General features: G+C 37.5%; 1 protein-coding gene across 3 annotated transcripts in view; it reads right to left on the bottom strand.

Annotated features, from left to right (window-relative positions):
* MANBA (mannosidase beta) overlaps positions 1-22482 on the bottom strand; it is a 149736-nt gene that overhangs the window by 98176 nt on the left and 29078 nt on the right. For all 3 annotated transcript variants that reach the window (XR_010943172.1, XR_010943171.1, XM_067736853.1), the window contains exon 8: positions 6691-6842. Coding sequence is in view for 1 of the 3 variants with exons in the window: in XM_067736853.1 (XP_067592954.1) it covers positions 6691-6842 (152 nt within the window). In the remaining 2 variants the exon portion in view is untranslated. The remainder of the gene's footprint in view (positions 1-6690; positions 6843-22482) is intronic.

The following is a 22482-nucleotide window of genomic DNA, read 5'->3' as shown; positions in this document are numbered from 1 at the left end:
TTAATCACAGTTTCAATTTCATTACTTGTGATTGGTCTGTTCATGTTTTCTATTTCTTCCTGTTTCAGTCTTCGAAGGTTGTCCTTTTCTAAGAATTTGTCCATTTAATCCAGGTTGTCCATTTTATTGGCATAGAGTTGGTTGTAGTAGTCTATAACACTTTGTATTTCGGCAGTGTCAGTTGTTACTTCTCCTTTTTCATTTCTAACTCTGTTGATTTGAGCCTTCTCCCTTTTTTTCCTGATGAGTCTGGCTAATGGTTTATCAATTTTGTTTATCTTCTCAAAGAACCAGCTTTTAGTTTTACTGATATTTGTTATTGTGTCCTTCATTTCTTTTTCCTTTATTTCTGATCTGATCTTTATGATTTCTTTCCTTCTGCTAACTTTGGGGTTTTTTTGTTTTTCTCTAATTGCTTTAGGTATAAGGTTAGGTTGTTTATTTCAGATTTTTCTTATTTCTTGAGGTAGGATTGTATTGCTATAAACTTCCCTCTTAGAACTGCCTTTGCTGCATCCCATAGGTTTTGGGTCATCGTGTTTTCATTATCATTTGCTTCTAGGTACTTTTGATTTCCTCTTTGATTTCTTTAGTGATCTCTTGGTTATTTAGTAGCGTATTGTTTAGCCTCCATGCGTTTGTATTTTTTATAGTTCTTTTCCTGTCATTGATATCTAGTCTCATAATGTTGTGGTCAGAAAAGATTCTTGATATGATTTCAATTTTCTTAAATTTACTGAGGCTTGAGTTGTGACCCAAAATGTGATCTATCCTGCAGAATGTTCCGTGTGCAGTTGAGAAGAAAGTGTATTCTGTTGTTTTTGGATGGAATGTCCCATAAATAGCAATTAAGTCCATCTGGTCTAATGTGTTATTTAAAGCTTGTGTTTCCTTGTTTATTTTCACTTTGGATGATCTGTCCATTGGTGTAAGTGGGGTGTTAAAGTCACCCTACTATTACTGTGTTATTGTTGATTTCCCCTTTTATGGCTGTTAGCATTTGCCTTATGTATTGAGGTGCTCCTATGTTGGATGCATAGATATTTACAATTGTTATATCTTCTTCTTGGATTGATCCCTTGATCATATAGTGTCCTTCGTTGTCTCTTATAGTAGTTTTTATTTTAAAGTCTTTTTTGTCTGATATGAGTATTGCTACTCCAGCTTTCTTTTAATTCCCATTTGCATGTAATGTCTTTTTCCATCCCCTCACTTTCAGTCTGTATGTGTCCCTAGGTCTGAAGTTGGTCTCTAGTAGACAGCATATATACGGATCTTGTTTTCATATCCATTCAGCCAGTCTGTGTCTTTTCGTTGGGGCATTTAATCCATCTACATTTAAGGTAATTATTGATATGCATATTCCTATTACCATTTTCGTAATTGTTTTGGGTTTGTTTTTGTAGGTCTTTTCCTTCTCTTGTGTTTCCTGCCTAGAGAAGTTCCTTTAGCATTTGTTGTAAAGCTGGTTGGTGATGCTGAATTCTCTTAACTTTTGCTTGTCTGTAAAGCTTTTGATTTCTATGTCAAATCTGAATGAGATCCTTGCTGGGTAGAGTAATCTTGGTTGTAGGTTTTTCCCTTTCATCACTTTAAATATATCTTGCCACTCCCTTCTGGCCTGTAGAGTTTCTGCTGAAAGATTAGCTGTTAACCTTATGGGGATTCCCTTGTATATTATTTGTTGCTTTTCCCTTGCTGATTTTAATATTTTTTGTGTTTAATTTTTGTTTCATTCATATGTGTCTCAGCGTGTTTCTCCTTGGGTTTATCCTGTACACGACTCTCTGCATTTCCTGGACTTGACTGTTTCCTTTCCCACGTTGGGGAAGTTTTTAACTATAATTTCTTCAAATATTTTCTCAGACCCTTTCTTTTTTTCTTCTTCTTCTGGGACACCTTTAATTCGAACGTTGGTGTGTTTAATGTTGTCCCAGAGGTCTCTGAGACTGTCCTCCATTCCTTTCATTCTTTTTTCTTTATTCTGCTCTGTGGCAGTTATTTCCACCATTCTATCTTCCAGCTCACTTATCCGTTCTTCTGCCTCAGTTATTCTGCTATTGATTCCTTCTAGAGTATTTTTTTTTTTTTTTTGCGGTATGTGAGCCTCTCACTGTTGTGGCCTCTCCTGTTGTGGAGCACAGGTTCTGGACGTGCAGGCTCAACGGCCATGGCTCACGGGCCTAGCCGCTCCACGGCATGTGGACACAAACCCATGTCCCCTGCATCGGCAGGCAGACTCTCAACCACTGCACCACCAGGGAAGCCCTAGAGTATTTTTAATTTCAGTTATTGTGCTGTTCATTACTGTTTGTTTGCTCTTTAGATCTTCTAGGTCCTTGTTAAATATTTCTTGTATTTTGTCTATTATATTTCCAAGATTTCGAATTATCTTTACTATCATTACTCTGAATTCTTTTTCAGGTACTTTGCCTATTTCCTCCTCATTTATTTGGTCTTGTGGGTTTTTATCTTGCTCCTTTGCCTGTAAGATATTTCTCTGTCTTCTCATTTTGTGTAATTTACAGTATTTGAGGTCTCCTTTCCCTCGGCTGCAGGGTCGTAGGTCCTCTTGCTTCTGTTCTCTGCCCGGTGGTGGGGTTGGTCCAGTGTCTTGTGCAGGCTTCCTGATGGGAGGGACTGGTGCCTGCGTTCTGGTGGGTGAAGCTGAGTCTTTTCCCTCTGGTGAGTAGGGCCGTGTCAGGTGGTATGCTTTGGGGTGTCTGTGAGCTTAGTATGGCTTTAGGTAGTCTGTGTGCTGATGGGTGCATTTGTGTTCCTGTCTTGTTGTTTGTTGTGAGGCGTCCAGCACTGGGAGCTGCTGGCAGTTGGGTGAAGCTGGGTCTTGGATTCAGATAGAGGCCTCCGTGAGAGCTCTCCGAGATTAATCTTCCCTGGGGCTGGGAATTCTCTACTGGTCCAGCATCCTGGACTCAGTGTTCCCACTCCAGAGCCTCAGGCCCGACTTCTGGTCGAGGGACCAACACCCTGCAAGTCGCTTGTCCCGGCAATAAAGGGGTTTAAAAAAAAAAAGAAAACAAAGTCTAACAAAACCCCAGACAAATAGTAAAAAGTAAAATCAAACAAATAGAAACAGAAACAAGGAAATGCTCACACACAAAAGAAGCAAAAACAGAACCAAGTAAAGCAAATAGCAAGCGAATAACCAGACAAACAAAAGAACCCAAGACAAAATCAAGCAATTAAGAAGAAAGCCGACAAAAACCCAAAACCAAAAAACAAAACCACAGCAGAGTGCCAACCGAAGAATGAAGCAAGGAAACAAAACTGAAAAAAATGACATTTTAAAGAAGAAAAAGAAGAGAAAGAGAAAGGGGAAAGAAGACAGAACAGAAAAGCAACATAGAAACAGAAATCTAAAAAAGTAATAATAAAGTAGAAAATATATTTAAAAAAAAAAGACAAACAAAACCCCAGAGAAATGTTAAAAACAAAACCAAACAAACAGAAACAAGGAAATACACACACACATAAAAGAAACAAAAACAGAGGCAAATAAAACAAAAAGCAAGAGAACAACCAGACAAATAGAACTCAAAAATGAAATCAACTAGGATTAATACTAACAGAAACACATAACCTAAAAACAAAACCAAAGCAGTGTGCCCACTGAAGAATAAAGCAAGGAAATAGAACAAACTGATAACAATGATTTAAAAATAATAATAATAAAATAAAAAGGGAAAAAACACAGAACAGAAAAGCAAAATAGAAATGGAAATATTAAAAAAAAACTGAAGAAAAAGAGGAAGAAAAAAATTAGGGAAAAGAACACAGAACAACAGAAAAGCAAAGTAAAAATAGAAATGTATAAAAAAAAATATGTTATAAAACACAGAGATCCCAAAAGACTAAATAAAAAAAAAAAAACTAAAACAAGAACAAACAAAAAAAGAAAGAAAAAGAAACCAAAGGAAAAATAAAAAAAGAAGCCAGAACCAACAACAGAATGAATCAAAACATAATAAAATTAATAGTAATAATTATGTTTCCCTGGGGTATCTGCTGTGAAGGTCCTTGCACACTCAGTGAGCCACAGTCCCCCTCCGCCTCCCCAGGAGCCCCTCCTCTGCCTCTGGGCTGGTCTCCAGAACTGCTGTGGGCCCTGTGGGGACCCCTCTGACTCTGATGTGGCCCACTTCCTGCGTGTGCTGCCCCCAAAGTCCACAGCTGCCAGAGCTGGACCGTTTTCATTTGTGGGAACACTCATTGTCTACTCAGATGTTCCATAGACACAGGGTCTTCCTAGCTGACCATGGGGATTTAATCTGCAGCTTGTACAGCTGATGGAAATATTTTCCATCCTCTTCCTTAGTCACCCCATCCCTGGGTTCTGCTTTGGTTTTATCCCCACCTCTGCGTGTGGTCCACCCACAGGAGTCCGGTCCTGAGGCTGCCTTGGAGCTCTTGGGTCTGGCCCTGTGAGAACCGGGTGTAGAGGTGGTATGACTGCTTGGATCACGGGAGCCCCAGTGGCACCAAATGCACAGGGGAGCCGGCAGCCATGGGTGCAAGAGATATGGCCCTAGTGAGGGCCTTTTCCAGGGCCCAGCATAAGGCATGTGAGGGCCAGCCCTGGCTGGGGTTTTTCTGGCACCCAGCCTAAGGCATGTAAGAGCCAGCCCTGAGAGGGTGGTTGTTTATTTTTTTAATTGCCCTGCAGCCAGCACGTGAGGGCCAGCTCTGAGGGGGCTTTTTTATGTCTCACAACCAGCACAAAAGAGCCAGCCCTGAGCAGGCTTCTTTTATTGTCGTCAGCAGGCGTCGACATGTGGGGAGAGAGAGGTTACAATAGTGGCTCCTCCCCCTGCGTGGGACTCAGCAGTAGTGCCCTGCTTCCATGGCAGTGCAGTCTTCCTCCATAGGCATTCCCTGCTGCGGACTTCTTCCCTCCCGTCCTCTCAGTCCGTCTCCCCACAACCAACAGCAGTTCTCGCTCTGGGCCTGTTCTCCAATCCCCACACACCAGCTCCCAGCCCCCTTGCACACCTGTGAACACACATCCCAGTGCGGGGCACATAGGGCCGAGGTACGGACCGTCTGTGTAGTTCTCACTCTGTTCCGTCTGCCACAGATCAGCAGCTTCAATCTCTTCCGACAGCGTCAAATGCTTCCATTCTGTCCCAGTGGATTTCCCCATCGGAGAGGGGGTATCCCCATTACAGAGGGGGTTTCTCCGCATTCGGGAATCTCTCCTCTGCTTCAGCTCCCCCTCCCAAGGGTGCAGGTCCCATTCCGCTTCCTCTCCTCCTCTTTCTCCCTTCCTTTTTTCCATCCTACCCAGTTATGCAGGGATCTTTATAGTCCTTTACATTGTCCAAGGTCTTCTGCTAGTTTTCAACTAACGTTCAGTGAGAATTGTTGCATCTGTAGATGTATTCCTGATGCATCCATGGAGAGAGATGAACTCCACGTCTACCTACTCCTCCGCCATCTTGAATCCTCCTAAATTTTTGTCTTAAAGTTACTCCTGTAGAAAAATACTGTAAACCTTGGAAAGTATGTGCTTATTTTATATAACCATTTCAAACTATATGATAAAAATCAAATTTTGAATATTAGTATTTAGCTCTCTCTCATTCCTTTTTACAATTCCTCCAGTCCAGTATTCCTTTATCTAGTAAACTTCCTTTCTGCGTTTCCAATTTCTATTGACATCACCCGCAGGTAAGTACAGAAATTTGCAGCCACGTTGAGAGTATGTACCCTCCATTTCCAGAACAGCATTCAGAAAGGAAGGAGAAAGGCCAATAACAGGATGACCACACACTCAGAGCACTGTGCTCCCAGCAAAGCCACCTATGGGCAGGTTTACTAATTGACCCAACTGTGCTGTACAGCCACTGCCAACCTGCCAGGAGTGGAAAGGAGCATTTGAAAAGGAGAAGAGTCAGCAAATTATCTGTGTTATGTTTGGAGAATGATTGCATTTTCATATGAAATTCAAAACATTATACACATTTTGAAGTAAAAGGATATTACTACAACTTTTGGCAAAATTAGAGTTTACTTACCAGCCACATCTACATTCTAAACATAAGATATACGTCAATGCATGTTTGTACATTTAAATAAGTTAAATGTGTTTATTTTCACTTCACAAAGCTTATTTTCACTGTTACAAAGATAGTAGTTTATAAACCTAATCAGGAAATACTTTCTTGTTAAATTCTATTCTCAAAGCTTCAGAAAAACACTTTGAATTTTTAAATTTCTTTAGTTCTCTTTATTAAGGTAAAATTGAAAGAATGTGCAAATACCTTAGCATGAAAAGGTAAATATGGGTTCCTATTTCTTTTTAAGTGTGCAAAAAAAAAAAGGCATTCTTCAAAAAAAAAAAAGAAAAAAATCCAAATTTAATCATATTTTTCCCCCAAAGGGGCTAACTATCCAAAATGTGCATTAGTCATTTTCTTGTTCCTCTAGAAAAAATCTATAAACGTTGGATGATTTCAGCAGTCTCAAATAGTTTAGCTGTAAGACTACCTATAGCTCATGAGAATGAAATAAATGATTTTAAAATCCTTTCTAAAATTTCCATCATCCTAGAATTATATATTACCTCTTGGTTCCTTCCACTGGAACTAAAAAAAGTTAAAATGAGTAGCTCTTAAGCTCTGTGGGACTGATAATATGAAGAGGAACAAGAAATAAAAGATGATAACTTACAAGGCAGAGGTTACTCGATCCTGGAATGAATCTGGGGGAATCCAATTCGAGCCTTTCAGAAATATTGGAAGTCCATTAATTTTGAAGTAGAAACTCAGACCACGGGATCCTTTTATGGGCTCTTCTATGAGTTCCACTGTCCTAAAATAAACCTGTTATTAACAGAATTAAATAATGAATATGAAATTTAAAACATAAGCATATGACAAAACCAAACTGTATTGTTTACTATAGCCTTAAAAAAATAAGTAAAAGAGTTTTTTTTTTTTTTTGCGGTATGCGGGCCTCTCACTGCTGTGGCCTCTCCCTCTGCGGAGCACAGGCTCCGGACGCGCAGGCTCAGTGGCCATGGCTCACGGGCCCAGCTGCTCCGCGGCATGTGGGATCCTCCCAGACCAGGGCATGAACCCCTGTCCCCTGCATCGGCAGGCGGACCCTCAACCACTGTGCCACCAGGGAAGCCCCCAAAAGAGATTTTTTTTAAAGTAAACTTCTGAGCAGTTTACAGGAACATAAATTAGTGTTAATTTTCTATCTGCTATGAAGTACTTAATATGGAAGTGCACATTTTAGAAAAAATATATATAAAGAAATTATTGCCAGGTCCTGTTATTTCTCTTTGAAAAGAAAAATACAGAAACCATTGAAGAGTGAAATATACTGTAGCCTTCCCCAAGATGTAGGCATTTGCAATTATGTCAAAAGAAATATATTTGAGATAACACTTCAAAATTAAAATAAAAACTGATACTATTTCACAAAAGTGGGGAAAATATGTCACCAGTTAATCTGATGCATCTTTGAAAAACACATTCTCATTTCAGTGTTATTAAAATGTGCCAAAACATGAATTTTAGAATCAAAGAAATACAATACAAGGTATTTCATAATCTAACAACTTTCCAGTTTTGATAGCACATTATTATAAAGTCATTTTGCTTAATGGGCAATTTAATCCTAACTAATTATCACATCAAACTCAATGTCTGAGACAGCACTGGTATGGAGACTGGAGATGTAAGTGGTGCTCCAACTGGAAGAAAAGATGGAAGCACACAGTCCAGTGTTATCCTTGCTATGTGAGAAGAAGCTGAGACCTTTGTCCCTGTGACAGTCCAGCCAGGTTTCCCTACAGTTAAGAAGTGAGCAGCAAGACCCTAGATAGCAAAGATTGACATTCTTATCCAAATCTTCATTCTTTCCAGCCATAAACTGGATCAAGTACTGAGAGACACATTTCTATACCAACAAAGCCCTGTCTTTAAACCAAGATTATGCATTTCTTCTCTAGTTAAAAATAATTAATAAATCAACTTATTTCATGTAATAAAAGGTCCACCATTCTTCCACTTTCTGACTCTTGCCCTAATTAATATGACATGACAAAAGATATCAGAGTTAACTTTATGAGAAGCCACGGAACAAGGCCTGGATGAGGAGGATCTTGACATGGAATTACTACACCTGTTTTAGGATGCAAAAAAATAATGGTTACTGCCAGAGGTAACTTTTTTTTTTTTTTGCGGTACACGGGCCTCTCACTGTTGTGGCCTCTCCAGTTGTGGACCACAGGCTCCGGAAGTGCAGGCTCAGCGGCCATGGCTCACAGGCCCAGCCACTCCGCGGCATGTGGGATCTTCCCGGACCGGGGTACGAACCCGTGTCCCCTGCATCAGCAGGTGGACCCTCAACCACTGCACCACCAGGGAAGCCCCAGAGGTAACTTTTAAAACATCTTGATGGTAGATTCAAACATCTAGAACAGCAGTTCTTTAAATGTGGCCAGGGGACCATATGAGATCCCTGGGAACCTTTCAAGGGGGTTCCTGAGTTCAAAATTATTTTCACAGTAAAGCTAAAACATCATTTGCCTTTTCACTCTTACTCTCTTTTGAGTGTACAGTGGAATTTTCCAGAAGCTATGTGATGTGTAATGACATGGTCATTCTGACAGCTAATGGAATGTGTGCTTGTGTATTCTGGTGTGTTCTACTTCTCTAGCAGAGGTTGAGGGTATGAAGAGGTACATTTCCAGAGATTAACTCAATTTGTTCTCAGTACTACTGTGCTCTTACTAGCTGCTGCTGGTTATTCCTGCTATAATCTCTGTAGCCTCATTACTGTTCAATAAATTCTTATTTTGAATCTCAAAGTTTTCCTTGCAACTTACACAGAAACACAAAAGGACTAGGTACTTTTGTTAACTGTTTCATGTAATATTCTTAAGTTTTCAAATAAAAACAAATTTTAATTGAGACTCATTTAAACAATATTTTATCTCATTCTAAAAGAAAACTTACTTTTAATATGCTTTTCCCTAATTTTTGTCTTAAATTGTTGTCTTAAAATGGGATTAGAAGACTAACATTCTCACCTACAACCACACTGTCTACATTTAAAAGTGCTGAAAAAAATGAAACTGACATATCAGAGAGTCTTCTGACTCAAGGAAGGGAGGAATCTACTCCAAAGAAACTGGGTGAAATGATAAATAAGAAATGAGATTGTGATGAAAGCCATACTGCCCTCCACTTTGTAGATGTTAATAATTTATCTTATTGTATCTTATGCAATGGAACACTTAAAAATAATATTTATGGTGCCAGTTACGTTGTAGTATCATTTTGAGACCAATCATTCTAAGTATAAAGAAAAAGGAACTGAATATTTTAAACTCAGACGGATAAACTCTTCAAAAGGCTAACATTCTTTATTACGTTGTAATACATTGTTTTACATCGTATTATAATGTTTTAAAAACTAGCAATGACAAAAAGCACTAGAGTATCTCGTAGGGTTGGTTTTCACACTGCATTTGCTGGAGAAGCACACATATTAGCTGAGAGAGTTTTACAATGGGTAACACTGCTGGTGCCATGGCAAAAATCAAGGCAGTGCCTCCAAACTGTGCTAGTAGCCACTGTATCCTTCACTTTCATGCATTATTGGAGGGGGAGCGGGTGGGGGCAGTTTCACTTCAGGATGTCCTTGATAAAGCAATAAAAATTATTAATTCTATTAAACCCCAACCTTGAGTACACATCACTGTACTAGACTGTATGATGAAATAGGAACTATGAATAAAGCATCACGCATGATGGATGTCTTAAGGAAAAGTATCTGGGCCACAGTTTGAGTTGTAAGCTGAATTAGCCATCTGGTTTATAAAACCTGGTTCTTTTAACTTGAAAGAACTTCCAGACAAACTATGGTTATTCAGACTTGGTGACTTGGTAGACATTTTCTTGAAAATGACTGAAGTGAGTCTTGTCAGTTCAAGGCAAGTAACAGTTAAAAATTAGGATTTAGTAAAACTTGTATACACAACCATGAGCTTGACAGCTTCCCAAAAGTCATCAATGGTAATGTTAACAAATTTGAATGTGATTTATATACTAAAATGGTTTAACATTTGAAAACATTTAAAAATCTCTAGACGCCAACATTTTTCAAATAACCAATGCATTATATTACAATAACATATATGGATAAAAAATCCATTATGGGAAGCAAGAAGAACTACAATCCTTCAGCCTGTGGAACAAAAACCACATTCACAGAAAGACAGACAAGATGAAAAGGCACAGGACTATGTACCAGAAAAAGGAACAAGATAAAACGCCAGAAAAACAACTAAGTGAACTGGAGATAGGCAACCTTCCAGAAAAAGAATTCAGAATAATGATAGTGAAGATGATCCAGGACCTCGGAAGAAGAATGGAGGCAAAGATCGAGAAGATGCAAGAAATGCTTAACAAAGACCTAGAAGAATTAAAGAACAAACAAACAGAGATGAACAATACAATAACTGAAATGAAACCTACACCAGAAGGAATCAATAGCAGAATAACTGAGGCAGAAGAATGGATAAGAGACCTGGAAGACAGAATGGTGGAATTCACTGCTGTGGAACCGAATAAAGAAAAAAGAATGAAAAGAAATGAAGACAGCCTAAGAGACCTCTGGGACAACATTAAACACAACAACATTCACATTATAGGGGTCCCAGATGTAGAAGAGAGAGAGAAAGGACCAGAGAAAATATTTGAAGAGACTATAGTCGAAAACTTCCCTAACATGGGAAAGGAAATAGCCACCCAAGTCCAGGAAGCGTAGCGAGTCCCATACAGGATAAACCCAAGGAGAAACACGCCAAGACACATAGTAATCAAATTGACAAAAATTAAAGACAAAGAAAAATTATTGAAAGCAACAAGGGAAAAACAACAAGTAACATACAAGGGAACTCCCATAAGGTTAACAGCTGATTTCTCAGCAGAAACTCTACAAGCCAGAAGGGAGTGGCATGATATACTTAAAGTGATAAAAGGGAAGAACCTACAACCAAGATTACTCTACCCAGCAAGGATCTCATTCAGATTTGATGGAGAAATCAAAAGCTTTACAGACAAGCAAAAGCTAAGAGAATTCAGCACCACCAAACCAGCACTACAACAAATGCTAAAGGAACTTCTCTAAGTGGGAAACACAAGAGAAGAAAAGGACCTACAAAAACAAACCCAAAACAATTAAGAAAATGGTCACAAGATCATACATATCGATAATTACCTTAAACGTGAATGGATTAAATGCTCCAACCAAAAGACACATGCTTGCTGAATGGATACAAAAACAAGACCCATATATAGCTGTCTACAAGAGACCCACGTAAGACCTAGGGACACAAACAGACTGAAAGTGAGGGGATGGAAAAAGATATTCCATGCAAATGGAAATCAAAGAAAGCTGCAGTAGCAATACTCATATCAGATAAAATAGACTTTAAAATAAAGAATGTTACAAGAGACAAGGAAGGACACTACATGATGATCAAGGGTTCAATGCAAGAAGAAGATATAACAATTATAAATATATATGCACCCAACACAGAAGCACCTCAATACATAAGGCAACTGCTAACAGCTATAAAAGAGGAAATCGACAGTAACACAATAATAATGGGGGACTTTAACACCTCACTTACGCCAATGGACAGATCATCCAAAATGAAAATACATAAGGAAACAGAAGATTTAAATGACACAATACACCAGATAGATTTAATTGATATTTATAGGACATTCCATCCAAAAACAGCAGATTACACTTTCTTCTCAAGTGCACATGGAACATTCTACCGGAGAGATCACATCTTGGGTCACAAATCAAGCCTCAGTAAATTTAAGAAAATTGAAATCATATCAAGCATCTTTTCTGATCACAATGCTATGAGATTAGAAATGAATTACAGGGAAAAAAACGTAAAAAACACAAACACATGGAGGCTAAACAATACACTACTAAATAACCAAGAGATCATGAAGAAATGAAAGAGGAAATCAAAAAATACCTAGAGACAAATGACAATGAAAACATGATGATCCAAAACCTATGGGATGCAGCAAAAGCAGTTCTAAGAGGGAAGTTTATAGCTATACAAGCCTACTTCAAGAAACAAGAAAAATCTCAAGTAAACAATCTAACCTTACACCTAAAGGAACTAGAGACAGAAGAACAAACAAAACCCAAAGTTAGCAGAAGGAAAGAAATCATAAAGATCAGAGCAGAAAAAAATGAAATAGAAACAAAGAAAACAATAGCAAAGATCAATAAAACTAAATGCTAGTTCTTTGAGGAGATAAACAAAATTGATAAACCATTAGCCAGACTCACCAAGAAAAAGAGGGAGAGGACTCAAATCAATAAAATTAGATATGAAAAAGGAGAAGTTAGAACAGACACCTCAGAAATACAAAGCATCCTAAGAGACTACTACAAGCAACTCTATGCCAATAAAATGGACAACCTGGAAGAAATGGACAAATTCTTAGAAAGGTATAACCTTCCAAGACTGAACCAGGAAGAAATAGAAAATATGAACAGACCAATCACAAGTAATGAAATTGAAACTGTGATTAAAAATCATCCAGCAAACAAAAGTCTAGGACCATATGGCTTCACAGGGGAATTCTATCAAACATTTAGAAAAGAGCTAACACCCATCTTTCTCAAACTCTTCCAAAAAACTGCAGAGGAAGGAACACTCCCAAACTCATTCTATGAGGCCACCATCACCCTGATACCAAAACCAGACAAAGATACTAAATAAAAGAAAATTACAGACCAATATTACTGATGGATATAGATGCAAAAATCCTCAAGAAATACTAGCAAACAGAATCCAACAACACATTAAAAGGATCACACACCATGATCAAGTGGGATTTAACCCAGGGATGCAAGGATTCTTCAACATACGCAAATCAATCAGTGTGATACACCATATTAACAAATTGAAGAATAAAAACCATATGATCATCTCAATAGATGCAGAAAAAGCTTTTGACAAAATTCAACACCCATTTATGATAAAAACTCTCCATAAAGTGGGCATAGAGGGAAGCTACCTCAACATAATAAAGGCCATATATGACAAACCCACAGCAAACATCATTCTCAATGGTGAAAAACTGAAAGCATTTCCTCTAAGATCAGGAACAAGACAAGGATGTCCACTCTCACCACTATTATTCAACATAGCTTTGGAAGTCCTAGCCACGGCAATCAGAGAAGAAAAAGAAATAAAAGGAATACAAATTGGAAAAGAAGAAGTAAAACTGTCACTGTTTGCAGATGACATGATACTATACATAGAGAATCCTAAAAATGCCACCAGAAGACTACTAGAGCTAATCAGTGAATTTGGTAAAGTTGCAGGATACAAAATTAATGCACAGAAATCTCTTGCATTCCTATACAGTAATGATGAAAAATCTGAAAGAGAAATTATGGAAACACTCCCATTTACCACTGGAACAAAAAGAATAAAATACCTAGGAATAAACCTACCTGGGGAAAAAAAAAAAAAACCTATGTAGGGAAACAAAAGACCTGTATGCAGAAAACTATAAGACAATGATGAGAGAAATTAAAGATACCAACAGATGGAGAGATATACCATGTTCTTGGATTGGAAGAATCAATATTGTGAAAATGACTATACTGCCCAATGCAATCTACAGATTCAACGCAATCCCTATCAAATTACCAATGGCATTTTTTATGGAACTAGAACAAATCATCTTAAAATTTGTATGGAGACACAAAAGACCCCGAATAGCCAAAGCAGTCTTGAGGGGAAAAAAAACAGAGCTGGAGGAATCAGACTCCCTGACTTCAGTCTACATTACAAAGCTACAGTAATCAAGACAATATGGTACTGGCACAAAAACAGAAACATAGATCATTGGAACAAGATAGAAAGCCCAGAGATAAACCCACGCACCTATGGTCAACTAATCTATGACAGAGGAGGCAAAGATATACAGTGGAGAAAAGACAGTCTTTCAATAAGTGGTGCTGGGAAAACTGGACAGCTACACGTAAAAGAATGAACTTAGAACACTCCCTAACACCATACACAAAAATAAACTCAAAATGCATTCGAGACCTAAATGTAAGACCAGACACTATAAAACTCTTAGAGGAAAACATAGGAAGAATGCTCTTTGACATAAATCACTGCAAGATCTTTTTTGATCCACCTCCTAGAGTAATGGAAATAAAAAGAAAAATAAACAAACGGGACCTAATGAAACGTCAAAGCTTTTGCACAGCAAAGGAAACCAAAAACAAGACGAAAAGACAACCCTCAGAATGGGAGAAAATATTCGCACACGAATCAACGGACAAAGGATTAATCTCCAAAATATATAAACAGCTCCTGCAGCTCAATATTAAATAAACAAACAACCCAATCCAAAAATGCGCAGAAGATCTAACTAGACATTTCTCCAAAGATGACATACAGATGGCCAAGAAGCACATGAAAAGCTGTTCAACATCACTAATTATTAGAGAAATGCAAATCAAAACTACAATGAGGTATCACCTCACACCCGTTAGAATGGGCATCATCAGAAAATGTACAAACAACAAATGCTGGAGAGGGTGTGGAGAAAAGGGAACCCTCTTGCACTGTTGGTGGGAATGTAAATTGATACAGCCACTATGGAGAACAGTATGGAGGTTCCTTAAAAAACTAAAAACAGAATTACCATATGATCCAGCAATCCCACTACTGGGCATATACCCAGAGAAAACCATAATTCAAAAAGACATATACACCCCAATGTTCACTGCAACACTATTTACAATAGCCAGGTCATGGAAGCAACCTAAATGCCCATCGACAGACAAATGGATAAAGAAGTTGTGGTAGGGCTTCCCTGGTGGTGCAGTGGTTGAGAGTCCACCTGCCGATGCAGGGGACGCGGGTTCGTGCCCCGGTCCAGGAAGATCCCACATGCCGTGAAGCAGCTGGGCCCGTGAGCCATGGTCACTGAGCCTGTGCGTCTGGAGCCTGTGCTCCGCAACGGGAGAGGCCACAACAGTGAGAGGCCCACGTACCGCAAAAAAAAAAAAAAGTTGTGGTACATATATACAATGGAATACTACTCAGCCATATAAAGGAACGAAACTGGGTCTTTTTTTTTTTTTTTTTTTTTTTTTGGTACGTGGGCATCTCACTGTTGTGGCCTCTCCTGTTGCAGAGCACAGACTCCGGACGCACAGGCTCAGCGACCATGGCTCACGGGCCCAGCCACTCCGCTCATGTGGGATCTTCCCAGACCGGGGCACGAACCCGTGTCCCGTGCATCAGCAGGCAGACTCTCAACCACTGCGCCACCTGGGAAGCCCATGGGTCATTTTTTGAGATGTGGATGGATCTGAAGACTGTCATACAGAGTGAAGTAAGTCAGAAAGAGAAAAACAAATATCATATATTAACGCATGTATATGGAACCTAGAAAAATGGTACTGATGAACCAGTTTGCAGGGCAGAAGCTGAGACACAGATGTAGAGGAGAAACGTGTGGACACCAAGGGGGGAAAACCGCAGTGGGGTGGGGATGGTGGGGTGCTGAATTGGGCAATTGGGATTGACATGTATACACTGATGTGTATGAAATTGATGACTAATAAGAACCTGCAGTATAAAAAAACAAACAAACAAACAAAAGAAAACAACTAAACTTTCTTTGGGTTATTTGTATGGAAATATGTTAATATAAATGTTTCAGACATTACATGAAATTTCTAAAAATCTTATATGTTCTGGTATAATGTTATAAGTCATAATTCTAGTTATTACTTTAAAATGTATATCTCAGAAATAACTAAATTTCCTTGTTAATTGCATTATTATGAACTTTCATCAAATCTTTAACCGTGGTCATTTTTAAGTCTTTTGTCATTTACAGACAGTTCTGGGTGTACTCTGATGCTTTCACAAAAATGTTCCTATAAAAGGGTTTCATCTTCAAGGAATTCATGGAAAAGACTCTGACAAGTACAGGTTTCTGGTAACTGACTATACTGCTGAACTGAATGAATAAGCATTTTCAGAACTCTAATGGAAAACTGATGAACTCATAAAAGTGCTAACAAAAGATCAAGATGAAAAAAAATTAATTACATGCAACTGAGTGAACTGATGAGGATGATTATAATTTTTGTGAGTTTCTGTTTGAATAAAAAAAAAATCCCACAAGGACTCAGAGGCAAAAAATACACAAATCAATTTTCACTGCAAAGTAAAGGAGCTGTTACAATGGAGGATTACTGGACTGAATGTCAATATTATGACATTGTATGAGTGTGTTTCGTGTTTGGTAATTGCAATCACTGTTGCTTTTGCTGTGGTCATCCATTTACAATGCTTGCTGTCATTTTATTTATCTCTTGTAAAAATAAAATACAGTGTGTGTGGAAAAAAAATCCATTATGAAGAGAATGGTCTCATACCATACACAAAAATAGACTCAAAATGGCTTACATACTTAACTATAAGACATGACACCATTAAACTCCTAGAAGAGAACATAGGCAAAACATTCTCTGACATAAATCATACCAATGTTTTCTTAGGTCAGTCTCCCAAGGCAATAGAAATAAAAGCAAAAATAAACAAATGGGACCTAATCAAACTTACAGGCTTCTGCACAGCAAAGGAAACCATAAACAAAATAAGAAGACAACCTATGGACTGGGAGAAAATATTTGCAAATGATGCAACTGACAAGGGATTAATCTCCAAAATTCACAAACAGCTCGTGTGGCTCAATATCAGAAAAAACAAATAACCCCATCTAAAGATAGGCAGAAGATATATATAGACATTTCCCAAAGAAGACATACTGATGGCCAACAGGAACGTGAAAAGATACTCAGCATTACTAATTATTAGAGAAATGCAAATCAAAACTGCAAGATACCACCTCACACCAGTCAGAATGGCCATTATTAAAAAGTCTACAAATAACAAATGTTAGAGAGGGTGTGGAGAAAAGGGAACCCTCCTGTACTGCTGGTGGGAATGTAAATTGGTGCAGCCACTATGGAAAACAGTATGGCGTTTCCTCAAAAAACTGAAAATAGAGTTGCCATATGATACAGCAATCCCACTCCTAGGCATATATCCAGACAAAACTATAATTCAAAAAGACACATGCACCCTTATATTCATAACAGCACTATTCACAATAGTCAAGACATGGAAACAATCTAGATGTCCATCGACAGAAGAATGGATAAAGAAGATGTGGTACATGTATACAATGGAATACTACTCGGCCATAAAAAAGAACAAAATAATTTGTGGCATTTGCCCATTTGTGGCAACATGGATGGACCTAGAGATTATCATATTAAGTGAAATAAGTCAAAAAGAGAAAGACAAATACCATATGATATCACTTACATGTGGAATCTAAAATGTAATAGAAATGAACTTATCTATGAAACAGAAGCAGACTCAACCAGATAGAGTGGTTGCCAAGCAGAGGGGGAAGGGATGGAGTGGAATTTGGGGTTAGCAGATGCAAACGACTATATATAGAATGGATAAATAACAAGGTCATACTGTATAGTACAGGGAACTATATTCAATATCCTGTGATAAACTATAATGGAAAAGAATATTAAAAAAGAATATATATATATATGTATAACTGAATCACTTTGCCATACAGCAGAAATTAACACAACATTGTAAATTAACTATATGCTTCAATTTAAAAAAATAAAAATCCATTACGAGTGCAAGATATACCAATAGATTTTAATGCAACAGAGTATAAACAGCTCATCAAAATGGTTTTAGGCTCCACATTGCAACTAACCTTTAAGAAACTACCACTTGTTAAGTTCTAGTGCAGTACCAAAAAATACCTACAATTACCTGAAAAGGCTATTAAGATACTCCTCTCTTTTCCAACTATGTTATCTGTGTGAGGCCAGAATTTCTTCATATATTTCAACAAAAACAATATATTGCAAATTAATTGAAAGTAGAAGAAAATGAGAATCCAGCTGTCTACTAATAAGCAAGACATTAGACATGTAAAACAATCATTATTCTCACTAAATTTTTTTATTCTATAAATATACTTACTTTTAATAAAACGACATATATTAACATGTCATGGGTTTAGTATTGTGAGTTGAAATGAATAAATAAAGATTTAAACCTCTGCTTTAATATTTACCCACAAACAAAAGCACTTTAGGGTCCTCAATAATTTTTAAGAATATGAAGCAGTTGAGTCCAAAAAATTTTGAGAATCACTAATCGAGAAAAGAGAAGTCACTTATTTCTTTATATCCATTAATGCTACAAATAGTATTAATGATAAAACACATCCTCTAACATAGTTTTTCATTTCTGTGCAAATTTTCTCATGAAAAGACAGCTATCCCTATCTCCCAGTTCCTACAATAACAATTTTATGACCCCAGTCAAAGTAAACCCTAACCCACCTGACAGCGACTCCGAGGTGAAGCAGTAATTACCAGGCACGTTTCCCTCTGCACATTCTTTGAGAGGTTAAAGGCTGGTCTGTCTATGATTAGTGTCAGTAAAACCATGTCCTCTGGCAATATTGACAGGTAACATAAAAGCCTTCTTCTACAGCAAGTGATTTTACCTCAGAGAAAATAATGGGCTCTGAGAAAGGTTTCTTGAAAAGACCCCTGAGTAACACATTTAGACCAGAGTGAATATACTATCTCCCTACAAAATCAAAAATATTTTAAACAGCTCAACAAAGTAAGTTACTTTCTAAAAGTAGAAGAGGGTCTAAATATCTAAGAACCTAAATGTGTAAGTCAAGCAGTTTGAATTTAAAAAATTTTTCATTTCCAAACTTTTCTATCTAATGTTGAAGGTTCTATTAGCAAGTCACTAAATTACTTTTTAAATTAGCTTCATGATCTCATTTTTAAAATAGAAGGATTAACTTTAAAAGTACAGGATAGCTGAACACATTTTTTTAGACAAGAGTTAGGAATATCTTAACTAAAGGGCTTAAGAGGTTTGTGACTAATAAGTAAATACCATATACTTCTCAAATTTCTTTCTCTGGCAGACCAGACAGATGATGATGTAATGAAGCATTGATTCATAAACTGAGTATTACTTCTCAGCTGTCTATAGTCAAATACTTAAAAAGCTGTCATAGTATCACTACATTTTCAAAAGAATAAGTTTCTTCTTTTTTAAAAAAAATAACTTATTTCTAAACATTGGCAAGTGTTAACTGAAATATTTTTCAAATAATTTTCATGCATTTCCAAAGTACACTTTCTAAAACAATTTCATCTCTACTGTCATGCATTTTTAGTGACAACCAACCCCACATTTCTGTCTGCTCTGAAAGTCCTCTAACATGCAGAAATACTGAGAAAACTGGTGCTGGATCTCCACAAAGAGCTCTCCTCAAACAGACCTGCACAAGAACATGCCAGAGTGGCTCTCCTTGTTGTGACCTAGAAGTCTGCAGACAGCAGCACAACCAGAAGTTAACAGATTAAAGTTCACGTCAGCATAGTTACCTGATTGATATCTTTGTAGCCAGATGTATATTTCGTGTATCTGACACTAGATAGGATCACTTTTTAACATACCCCTCTTCTATATGACAAAACTATTTTCAGTAATAATAATGAAATAAAATGAATAATGATGGTGGCCAGAAAAAATGCAGACACTGAAAGGTCTCTTGTATTTAACTCCATATGAATAATCACACCGTTTTTTAAGTAAAATAAATGTTAGAGTATAAAAAAGGAAGAAGTACTGGATTCATGAATTTGATTATATTAATTTTTTTAAAAAAGAAACTAACATCTACATATTGGTTTGTTATAGTAATGGATAATATTTGCTAATTTGAGCCTTAACTTCTAAAAATGTCAAGAACCTTGTCAAGGGCTTCCCTGGTGGCGCAGTGGTTGAGAGTCCGCCTGCCGATGCAGGGGACACGGGTTCGTGCCCCGGTCCGGGAAGATCCCACATGCCGCGGAGCGGCTGGGCCTGTGAGCCATGGTCACTGAGCCTGCGCGTCCGGAGCCTGTGCTCCGCAACGGGAGAGGCCACAACAATGAGAGGCCCGTATAGCCAGATTTGTCAATCTATCCTTGAATAATTGATGGAAAAACACATTTTATTAATTTTAATTTAGAAATGTTCTTTCAAATAAAGCCAAAGATATACAATATTTTGGGAAGGTATTAGATAAAAAGATAAGTCTGCCAGAGATTCATAAAAATTCCTCTTCACATTAAATTCCAAAAAAAGCTTAAGTATCCATGTCCATTTCCTTGAGATCAATTCAAACTGCTTACAAATGCCCCTGGGTTCAAAATTTTTCCACTTCTCAAGTATTTCTTCTGCAAAATCAGAGAAAATGGCTGAATGATAGTGAACACAGATATATGATCCATTGCTTTAGAGCAAATCTCCAGCTCTTGGTGAAAACGGTTGGTATAATTCAACATTGCTATTTTGATTTCTTCAGGCAACGTAAGATCAGCATCTCCCGTTGTTTCTCCCGGCACTCTTCTTCAAATTTTTATTCTTTTTTTTTCTATGTAAATGTCCATTTCCTTACAGTTTGTTTTTGAAAAATGAATAGCCTTCAAAATTTCTGTGCACTTATCTTCAAAGACGAGTTTTAAAAGCTTGGAATTTCACTGTACATTGCTCAAAGCATATATATTTGTACCTGATTAACCTCATCTAAAATTCTACACTAAGGAGAGGGGAAAAAAAAAAAGATAATTCAGACGAGAAAACCCACACTAGCAGAGAACAAAATCTGAGCTGATTCACACATGTCCACATTTGCTTTGGCTCACACAGGACTTCAAAGTTGAGATTAGCTTTTCAAAATTTAGCTTTATGGTGCCCTAGCTTCATAATGAGCATTCCTTTTGTCTAGGAAAGACTTTCTGCAGCTTTTTCCAATGATGAGGTGAGATTAAAAAGAATGAATAAAATTTTTCCAAACTTCCAGAAAATGTCACACATGAAGAAATGTTTCCAAAACAGCAAATTCTGCAAGGTTCAAAGAATGATTTTCAGGAGGCAGAAAAAATATATAGGATTAATCTCTTTGATTTTTGTATAAACTCCACTGTGAATACTGGCCACATACGCAGTACTCCTATAGAGCTGACCACAACAGAGGTTTAGAAAACCTCTAAACCTTTAGAAACAACCTCCTGTTGTTTCAAGATATCTTCTGTGAGTACGGAGGCAGTCTTTCCAGAAATAAAAGAATGACTTCTGTATTTCAATTGTACCACCTTCTCTACAGACCTATATGATTAAGTCACACAGTTGATCTCTGTATGAAGCATCTGGAGTGCTATCAAAAAGATTTCCAAGGTACTTTGGGGTTTTTTAATATCTGCCGCTACTAAAGCATATCACTGATGTCATGTTTTACTTTGATTCTTTAGTTTTAAAACAATTATCAAGTAAAAGAAGAATAAATTTCAACTCTGAAGGTATTAAAATTAGTAAAAGATTTCATATATGAACCCAAATATGCACTTACCAAGCAAAATATTGCATATTAACACATCATAGTTAACACTTTTCTCTATTTCAAGTTTTTTTAAATAACAAGTTTTTTAGAGCAGTTTAGGGTTCATAGCAAAAGTGAGCGGAAGGTACAAAGATTACCCCCTGACCCTACACATGAATATCCACCCCCATCATCAACATCCCCCACCACAGTGGTACATTTGTTACAATCGATGAACCTATATTGACACCTCATAATCATCCTAAGTCCATAGTTTACCTTAGGGTTCACTCACAGTGTTGCACATTCTATGAGTTTGGACAAATACATAACAGCAAGTATCCACCACTATGGTATTAGAGTAGTTTCACTGTCCTAAAAATCCTCTGTGCTCTGCCTATTCATCACTCCCTCTTCCTCCCGACCCTCGGCAACTACTGATCTTTTAAATTTCTCCGTAGTTTTGTCTTTTCCAGAATATCACATACTTGGAATCATTTACAGATTGGCTTCTTTCACTTAGTGATATGCATTTAAGGTTCCTCCATGTCTCTTCATGGCTTGATAGCTCATTTCTTTTCAGTGCTGAGTAATATTCTATTGTCTGGATAGACCACAGTTTATTACTTTATCTACTTAAGGACACCTTGGTTGCTTCCAAGTTTTGGCAATTAGAAATAAAGCTGCTATAAACATTGATGTGCAAGTTTTTGTGTGGACATAAGTTTCCAACTTCTTTGGGTAAATACTGAGCAGCTTGATTCCTGGATCATATGGTAAGAGTATGTTTAGTTTTGTAAGAAACTACTAAACTATCTTCCGAAGTGACTGACTGTACCATTGGACACGCCCACCAGCAATGAATGACAGCTGCTGTTGCTCTACATCCTCACCAGCATTTGGAATTGTCAGTGTTCCA

Source organism: Pseudorca crassidens, chromosome 4, assembly GCF_039906515.1.
Source record: "Pseudorca crassidens isolate mPseCra1 chromosome 4, mPseCra1.hap1, whole genome shotgun sequence".
Lineage (NCBI taxonomy): Eukaryota > Metazoa > Chordata > Mammalia > Artiodactyla > Delphinidae > Pseudorca > Pseudorca crassidens.
This window is presented reverse-complemented; position numbering and strand designations above follow the sequence as displayed.